The 9,005-nt window shown below is 46.0% G+C and overlaps 1 protein-coding gene across 1 annotated transcript in view; it reads right to left on the reverse strand.

The window, feature by feature from the left end:
* Positions 1–5,210, reverse strand: part of FAM107A (family with sequence similarity 107 member A) — a 36,441-nt gene extending 31,231 nt beyond the window's left edge. The window contains exon 1 of the mRNA XM_022572708.3: positions 4,852–5,210. Within this exon, the coding sequence (XP_022428416.1) occupies positions 4,852–4,930 (79 nt within the window). The 5' untranslated portion in view covers positions 4,931–5,210. The remainder of the gene's footprint in view (positions 1–4,851) is intronic.
* Positions 5,211–9,005: the final 3,795 nt, after the last annotated feature.

Raw genomic sequence — 9,005 nt, forward strand, 5'->3', positions numbered from 1 at the left:
GAAGAATTTACCCGGTGGAGGGATTTCAAGCATGGAAACAGGAAAGTGCAAGGGAGTGGGGAAGAACCAAGAGTCTTATTTCAGAAAGCTGGCTCTCAACCCAGCTGCAGTCAGGCATGGTTAATCTGGTCTCTTAGCTGCAGAAGGACCCTGGGGTGTCCCCAACCTCCAGCATATTTTAATTCACTTGTAGCTAGACAAAATATGGACAGTAGATCGAGGCACAGGGAAAGGGATGTGAGTATGTGAGTGGGTGTGTGTAGAGGGTAACCTGGTTAGACCATGGCTTGTCAAGCCAAGCAAACTTCCATAATGCCTGGTAGTGGGGTTGCCAAATGTAGCTAACAAAAATGCAGCATGTCCATGCATGTAAATCAATGCAGTTAGAACACGCCCTCACACCATGCACAAAAATAAACTCAAAATGGCTTAAAGACTTAAACATAAGACATGACACCGTAAAACTCCTAGAAGAGAGGATACGCAAAACATTCTCTGACACAAATCGTACCGATGTTTTCTTAGGTCAGTCTCACAAAGCAATAGAAATAAAGACAAAACTAAACAAATGAGGAACCTAATTAAACTTAAAAGCTTTTGCACAGCAAAGGAAACCATAAAAAAAGGGAAAGACAACCTACAGAATGGGAGAAAATATTTGCCAGTGACGCAGCTGTCAAAGGCTTAATCTCCAAAATATACAAACAGCTCATACAACAACAAAAAAATACACAACCCAATTGAAAAATGGGCAGAAGATCTAAAACATTTCTCCAAAGAAGACATACAGATGGCCAGTAGGCACATGAAAAGATGTGCAACGTCACTAATCATTATAGAAATGCAAATCAAATCTACAATGAGGTATCACCTCACACCGGTCAGAATGGCCATCATCAAAAAGCCTACAAATAACAAATGCTGGAGAGGGTGTGGAGAAAAGGGAACCCTCTTGCACTGTTGGTGGGAATGTAAGTTGGTGCAGCTACTATGGAAAACAGTATGGAGGTTCCTCAGGAAACTAAAAATAGAATACCATATGATTCAGCAATCCCACTCCTGGGCATATATCCAAACAAAACTATAATTCAAAAAGATACATGTACCCCTATGTTCATAACAGCACTATTCACAGTAGCCAGGACCTGGAAACAACCTAAATGTCCATCAACAGATGAATGGATAAAGAAGATGTGGTACATATATACAATGGAATACTACTTAGCCATGAAAAAGAACAAAATAATACCATTTGCAGCATCACAGATGCAACTAGAGATGATCATACTAAGTGAAGTAAGTCAGAAAGAGAAAGACAAATACCATATGATATCACTTATATGTGGAACCTAAAATATGACACAAATGAACCTATCTACGAAACAGAAACAGACTCACAGACATAGAGAACAGACTTGTGGTTGCCAAGTGGGAGGGGTGGAGAGAGAGGGATGGACTGGTAGTTTGGGGTTAGTAGATGCAAACTATTACATATAGAATGGATAAACAACAAGGTCCTACTGTATAGTACAGGGAACTATATCCAATCTCCTGGGATAAACCATAATGGAAAAGAATATAAAAAAGAATGTATATATGGGTAAAAAAAAAGAAAAAAAATCAGCATGTCCAGTTAAATTTGAACTTCAGATAAGCAACGAATAGTTTTTTAGCATAAGCATACCCATATAATATTTGACACACACTTACACTAAAATAACATTCACTGTGTATCTGAGATTCAAATTTAACTATTTTATCTGGCAACCCTACTTGGCAAGCAGCAATGGAAGCTATGACCACCCTTCTGGGTGCAGAGAAGCACAGTTGCTGATGCCCACAGGCACCTGGGGAGGTGTCCCTCGGTCCATGCTGCAGAGAGATGCTTCCCTCCCTAGCAGGAACCTGGGCTGAGCTCCAGGTAGGAAACGAGCCTCAGGTGGACCTTTACTACAGCACTGCATAGCTTACCAGGCATGGCCAAGCATGAGTTATTCCCCAGAGGTGACCCTTCCATCTTAGTGGTTAAGAACATGGGCTCTGGTGTCAACCCAGATACCGATCCTGGCTCCACTGTTGGGTAGCTAGGTGACCTTCAACTTCCTGTTTCCTCGTCTCTAAAATGGGGCATTCTTTTGAGGAATAAAGGAGGTATGACATGGGAAGCCCTTCACACAGTGCCTGCCACAGCGTCAGTGTTCCAAAGTGGTAGCTGTTATCTCAGTAACCCATTTAAAAACAGTAAGATTTTTATGCAAGTGAAAAAAAATGGGATTAAAAATTAGAGTCAGTACAATCTCAGCAATGTGAACCACACAACCCCACACAAGTCTCGCATAGCAAAACTGGAAGGAGACCTCCTCTGATATTACCAGCGGCTGCTCATGGTTAGTGCGATTACGGGTAAGGCTTCCCCCTCTTCATTCTCCATTTTCCAAAACATTCATGATGAACATGTATTACTTTAATACTAAGAAATTATTTTAAAATAACTTGGAATGAAAAATTTTCTCGAAGCATTATATTACTTGGTGCATGCTTCCAGGCTATTGTAAATGAACATGGCTGCCGTCTTGGGTTTGATTCTATAATCCCATCCTTGGGGGCTTCTAAAAGAAGGAGGCTCTTGCCTCTTTCAATAAATGGCCCAGCTGGCTCCTCACCCCACTCTTACTTCTTGCTCTTCATTGTGTGAGACAGCCAGAGTAGTGGCTCCAGAGGCACATGGCCCTGGGTTTGGATCTCAGCTCCACCCTTGACTGGCTGTGTGACCTTAGACAAGTCAAGTTACCTTCTGAGGCTCCGTTTCCTCATGTTTTAAAATAGAGGTTAATAGTACTTACCTCCCTGAGAGGAGGGACTTATCCATTTACTTTATCAGCACATCCCCGTGCCTCGCATTGGGCTTAGTGCATAATAGTGGTCAACAAATATTGGTTAAATGAATAAATGAATGAAGTTGATGAGAAGACAGATCTACAGTATTTGTCAGAGAGAGTGGCGATAGCTAGTGACCAGCAATCATTTGCCGTTATTACTATTCTCAGAAGACGGGCAGACTTCGCATAGATGGACCAAAGTTTGAATGTGCTTTCTACATGTTAGTGGGATAGAAGAGCTCCTGTAGCAGGACCATGGGCATGCTGCTTAAGCTCTCTGAGCCTCAGTGTCCTCATCTATGAAATGGGGATGACAATCAGCAGTGACTTTGAAGGACTGTGAAGACTGAGTCAGTAGCACAGTGCAAGCGGTCCCTCCGTGAGGCCCCAGTAAGCAGCCTCTGCTGCCTTCCTGCCTTACAGCTGTGTGTGGTACAGTTGCCGGGCAAGCATGTGGCCCCTGGAACGACTCTGGTATGTCTGCTATTCTGGCTGTGTTGCGAGTGGAAAATGTGACTGTTTGAGTGAGCCTCACTGCTGCAGTTCCAGGTTAGAGGGAACACAGGATCTTCAGGTTAGAGATACCCTATTCTCATCTTAGTGAGAAGAAAGGAACTGGATAGGGACACCTAGGAAGAGTGTTTTTGTGGGGACATTTCTGGAGCTGAGGTTTGAAATCAGCCTCTTCGAATTATAGAGCTCCTCGCTTTCTGCCTGTCCTGGCTCAGCCAAGATTTAAGATACCGCGCTCCAGGAAGGCGCCGCCAGTCCTGAAGTCTTGCCTAGACCGTGCTTTTGGACTTAGAGAACCGTTGTTTCAAAGCTCCCAAGCAGTAACTCCGCGGCGGGATCTCCCCGGGGCGGGGCCAACCTAAGGAAGAAACGCCAATCGGTCCCAGAGCCGACTACGTGCGGGCGGCGGGCGAGCGCCGCTCCTGCAGGCCCGCGGCCAGCGGCTCCGGCTCGCCTAGCGCTTTCGGCTGCAGGGGTCAGTGGGCAGGACTACCGGGTGGGGTAGGTTCCTTGCCCAAGGCAGAGGTTAGCTTGCCTCGGGAGCCCAAGGCCCTTGACGTTTTCTAATCACACACCCCCAGCTGGCAGGGAGCCGGCAGGAGACCGATTTTCACCCCCTCTGAACGTCTCTTTCCAAGCACAGAGTCCGGAAGGAAACACCCCAGATGCTTACTGCGGGCATGATTTTTCTTCTTTCTACATCCCTGTACGGGCCAAATTATTTTCACACTGGCCCTATATTACTTTTGTTTCATTTTCCTAAATAAACTATTGTCCAGAGTAGAAAAGTAGTATGTGCTTACTGCAAATGAGTAAAAAGACAAATTAAAAAAACACTTATCCAACTCGCATCCTCGAAAACAATCACCAGGTGTTTCTTTCCAAATCGTTTTCTCCTTAAATGCATACCTATAGAAAACCCGTTCCTCACCTTCCTGTAACTTGTTCCCCCCTCGCCCTTTCCCCTCACTGGACATTGGAAGTCCTTCACCAGTGGGCTTGCGCTTCTTTACGCCCCACCGCGCGCTACCAGTCTTACCCATGTCCGTTCTCCCACGCCTACCAATGCCTCCTTCCCCCACTTTGTGTGAGTCTCTGCTTAAGGGGCTGGCCAGGAGGTGGAAGCTTGCGGGACTTTTGTAGTCAGGGAACACTGAGTGTGCGTATGTGCGCGCGCACCGCAAGTGCATATAAAGGAATAAAGCAATATATCTAATAAGGGTAGATCCCCAAAAGGACGAATGTAGGAAGGAAAGAAGGAATGAAAGTAAGGAAAGAAGAAAAAAAGTAATTAAAAAGAATGAAAGAACGGAGGATGGAAGGAAAGGAAAGGAGGAAAGCAGACCAGTAAAGAAGGACCGAGGCGCCCTGCTAGCCAGGGGCTGAGGGCAGTGCTCCCGCCATGCCCTCCTCGCGCTCTCCCGGAGGCGGGGGGCCGGGTAGACTTGCCCCCACTTACCGGACCTGAGCAGCACGGCCCGGTAGAGGCCGGTGGCCTCGCTGGGCCCCCGGACCCGCTCGCTCAGCCTCTGCGCCATGCGCCGGTGCACGGGTCTGCGGAGCCGGCACTGCAGGCTGGGAGCGCACCGCGGAGTGCAGTCCCGGGTCGGAGCGCAGTCCCGGGTCGGAGCGCCTCCGTGACGGTGACGCTGCCCGAGAACCAAACCCCGCCGCGGATCAGGTTACAGTGGCTGCCAGAGGGCCAGGCCCAGAGGCGCCCGCGGGGGAGGGACAGGGGGCAGGGGCCAGGTAGGTATCCCTGCCCAGGCAGCAGACTGGGCGCGGGTAAGCGTCTGGCATGAGGACTCCTAGCTTCAGGGTTCCAGGGCCAAGGTGAGAACCCGGTGTCCTGATTTCCAGCCTCGGTCTCCTACCTACTCTTCTCTATTTCCCTGGCCGCTGGCCTTGTTGAATGCTACAAGCGGGTGTGGGGTTCTGAAGTGCCACCCCTGGGATCAGGTCCAGCACCACTAATTAATAGCTGTGTGACCCTACGATTTAGTTATCTATTCTCACAGAGCCTCAGTTTTCTCATCTGTAAAATGGGGATAACCATGGTACTCATCTCTCAGGTATGAGGGTAACCAACACATTATCTCTATCTCTAAGCACAGTGGCTAGCACAGAACAAACACTATATATTGGTATTTTTTTGAAAAGTGTTCCAAGGCATCCTGTGGTGGGTGACACTGAGAAGTGGGGGCTTTGCTGGGGGAAGAAAGTTGGGATGGGAAGCCCGTGGGATTCCACAAGACTGATTTCTCTGGCTTTGTGAAATTCCTTTAACATCCAGAAATGGGAGGACCAACCAAGAGTCTAAAGGTGGAGGGGCAAAGTCAAACAGATAGTTTGGAAAATATAAGAAAACAACAACTTTGATTATCTACCCTGTGTCTGGTGGTGTGCTCTGTTTCTTCTAAAACAAAAACTAATGTTCATGTGCTTTATGTGCTATTTTGTTTCATCTTCACAATCCTATGAATTAGGGTCTATTAGTTTTCCAATTTACAGAAGAGGAAACAGGCTCAGAGAGGTTAAGCAGTTTATCTGAGGTCACACAGTGTGGAGCTGTCATACAAACTCAGACGGTCTGACCTCAGAAATGGGCCACTCTGTTGCCTCTCCGTTATCTTATTTACTCTTCACGAAAACACTGAAAGGTAAGTATGTTAACATGAATGTAGGAATCCCATCCAAGATACCACCTTAGAGATGATGTAGTTGAGACTCAGGGAGGTGAGGTGGCTTGCTCATGCTCAAAGAGCTAGTTGGAGGAATCAACACCCAGTTCAGTTCTCCACCCACAAAACCAATGCCCCTGAAATCTATAGACTGCTCTCCACACACACCGCCAACCCGCCCCCCACCCCGGAGCTGTCCAGGGTACTGGATGGCCTCTGTTTAAGGCTGTGTCTGTGGATCAGTCTTGAGCTAGCTGCCGGGGCCTTGGCCACACAGTACCACCTCCCTCTGCCTCTGTGTCTTCTCCAGCCTTGGTGCCACCTAGGCCAGCTGCCAACCAAGTTGTCTCTGGCTCTCCCTTGACCACTGCCCAGGCCCAGCTTCTGCTCTGGCTCAGAGGTCCCTGTCATCACACAGAATCCCAAGGACCAAAGTGACACACTTTGATCTTTGGATACCTCAGTCATTGGCCAGACTGATCATGTTTCTTATCAACAACCAGCCACCACGAGTGCCAGGCACCATGCCAGACATTTGGCATTCACTATCTCATATCCATTCTTCAAAGGATGAAATTATATCTAATGTACCATTCATCTCATTTAACCCACTCTTTGATCAAGCATGGTTATGCCCCTTCTAGAGATGAGGAAAATAAGGCTCAAGTGACTTGCCCAAGATCACATAACTAGTTAGTAGTGGAGAAGGAATTTGAACCCAGATGGTGCCAAAGCTTTTACTGCAGGAGGAAAACCAAGCCAGCTATTGAACAAGGTGCGGGTTTAGGAAAATTATGACTGAGGAATGTGCTTTTACAGAGCATTACCAAAAGATTAACTCTGGTTGCATCCCCAAGGAATTGTAGGCGGGTCTGACTTACCTGATCCATTTAGTCTCTGCTTCTCATTTTCATTATGAAATATGGCCCCAGGAGAGTATTCTTTCTGTGAACAGAAAGAAAGTAGGTGGAGGTGAGGACCCTCTGTTCCTTGCCAGGGGGAGGAGTGAAGAGATATTCAGAGTGACCCTGGCCAGGGTCAAAGTCCTCTCCAGAGAAACAAAGTACTATAGTCCTTGGAGTGTGAGAGAGAGAGAGAGAGAGAGAGAGAGAGAGAGTGTGTGTGTGTGTGTGTGTGTGTGTGTGTGTGTGTGTGTGTGTGTGTGTGTGTGTGTGTGTGTGTGTGTGTGTGTGTTTGGGCATCATTTGTGAGGCTCATGCTTTTTTTTAAATGACTATTTTTTAGAACAGTTTTAGATTTCGAGAAAAATCGAGAAGATAGTAGAGAGAGTTCCTTATACTCTGCATCCAACTTCTGTTATTTCTCTCTTATTAAAATCCTACATATATGTAGATGTACATGTACATAGTATGGCATATCTTTTCTAATTAAACTAATTATTAAACTGTTAACTAATTATTAACTAATAACACCATTATTATTTTTTTTGAATTCCCCCCAATTCATGATGGAAATCACTTTATTGAGTCTGACTGGGTGTGAGGATGTCTATTTTTTTTTAAATTTTATTGGAGTATAGTTGATTTACAATCTCGTGTTAGTTTCAGGTGTACGGCAAAGTGAGTCAGTTATACATATACATATATCCACTTTTTAGATTCTTTTCCCCAATTACAGAATATTAAGTAGAGTTCCCTGTGCTATACAGAAGGTCCTTATTAGTTATCTATTTTTATATATAGTTGTGTATATATGTCAATCCCGATCTCCCAATTTATCCCACCCCTGCTTACCTCCTGGTAACCATAAGTTTGTTTTCTACATCTGTAACTCTTTCTGTTTTGTAGATAAGTTCATTTGTACCCCCTTTTTATATATTCCACATACAAGCGATATCATATGATATCGCTTATAACATTATTATTAACTAAAGTCCAGACCTTATTCAGATGTCCTTAGTTTTTACCTAATATTCTTTTTCTGTTCTAAGATCTCATCCAAGATACCACATTACATTTAGTTGTCTTATTTCCTTAGGCTCCTCTTGGCTGTGACAGTTTCTCAGACTTTCTTTGCTTTTGATGAACTTGACAGTTTTGAAGAGTACGGACAGCCATGTTCTGGTATGTGAGATCTCATCCACACTGTTTCTTCTACCTGGATTGCCTTTTCCCTGCCTTTCTGGCAAACTCCTCATGCTTCAAGAGCAATTTCAGAAGGCTTCAGGGTTTGGTCGTCAGTGTCATTTCTTAGGCACCTTTTGTTCTCCCTCTACACTGTCATGACTTGAAAAACAAGTCTAAGCCAATGATTCCCAAATGTTTATTTCTAATTCAGACTTTCACTCTGAGCTTAGTTAAACTTTGTCCAACAGGCTACTTGACATCTCCACTTGAAAGTCTAATAGGCCCCACTCACCAGAGCCCAAATGGAATTCTTGACCACTCCAGCCCCCAACCTGTTCCCCCTCTGTCCTCCCATCTTAGCAAGTGGCTCCATTCCAGCCCTGCGGCTCAGGCAGGAGTCTGGGGTTTGCCTTGCCCTGTCTTCCTGCAACCCCATAGTCCTCAGCTCACCAAGTCTACCTCCTGGGATCTCTTCAATCCACCCACTTCTTCCAGTGCCCCCACCCTAGCCCACGTGCCTCCTCACCCCATGCCTGATTGTCTGCAGTAGCTTGCCCTCCTTCAAACTGTTCTCCTCACAGATTCCAGAGCAAGCTTTTAAAATGTAACACAGACTCTGATCCGGCCCTACTCAAACCACACTTTGGTCCTTCCCTTTGCACTTGGAATCAAACTCACCTGCCTTCCCCCTGACCTTCAAGGCCTCTGCAGCCTATCCCCTCCCTGCCAGCCTCTCAAATCCCATTTATTTGCTCCTCCACATGTTCAAGGACTTGGGATGCCTCGGTGAAAATAGACAAAGGTCCTTGACCTTGTGGAGCTGACATTCTAGCGAGGGAGATAGA

Source organism: Delphinapterus leucas, chromosome 10 (genome assembly GCF_059928025.1).
Source record: "Delphinapterus leucas isolate spDelLeu-1000000601 "Yukka" chromosome 10, BTC_Dleu_Yukka2, whole genome shotgun sequence".
NCBI lineage: Eukaryota > Metazoa > Chordata > Mammalia > Artiodactyla > Monodontidae > Delphinapterus > Delphinapterus leucas.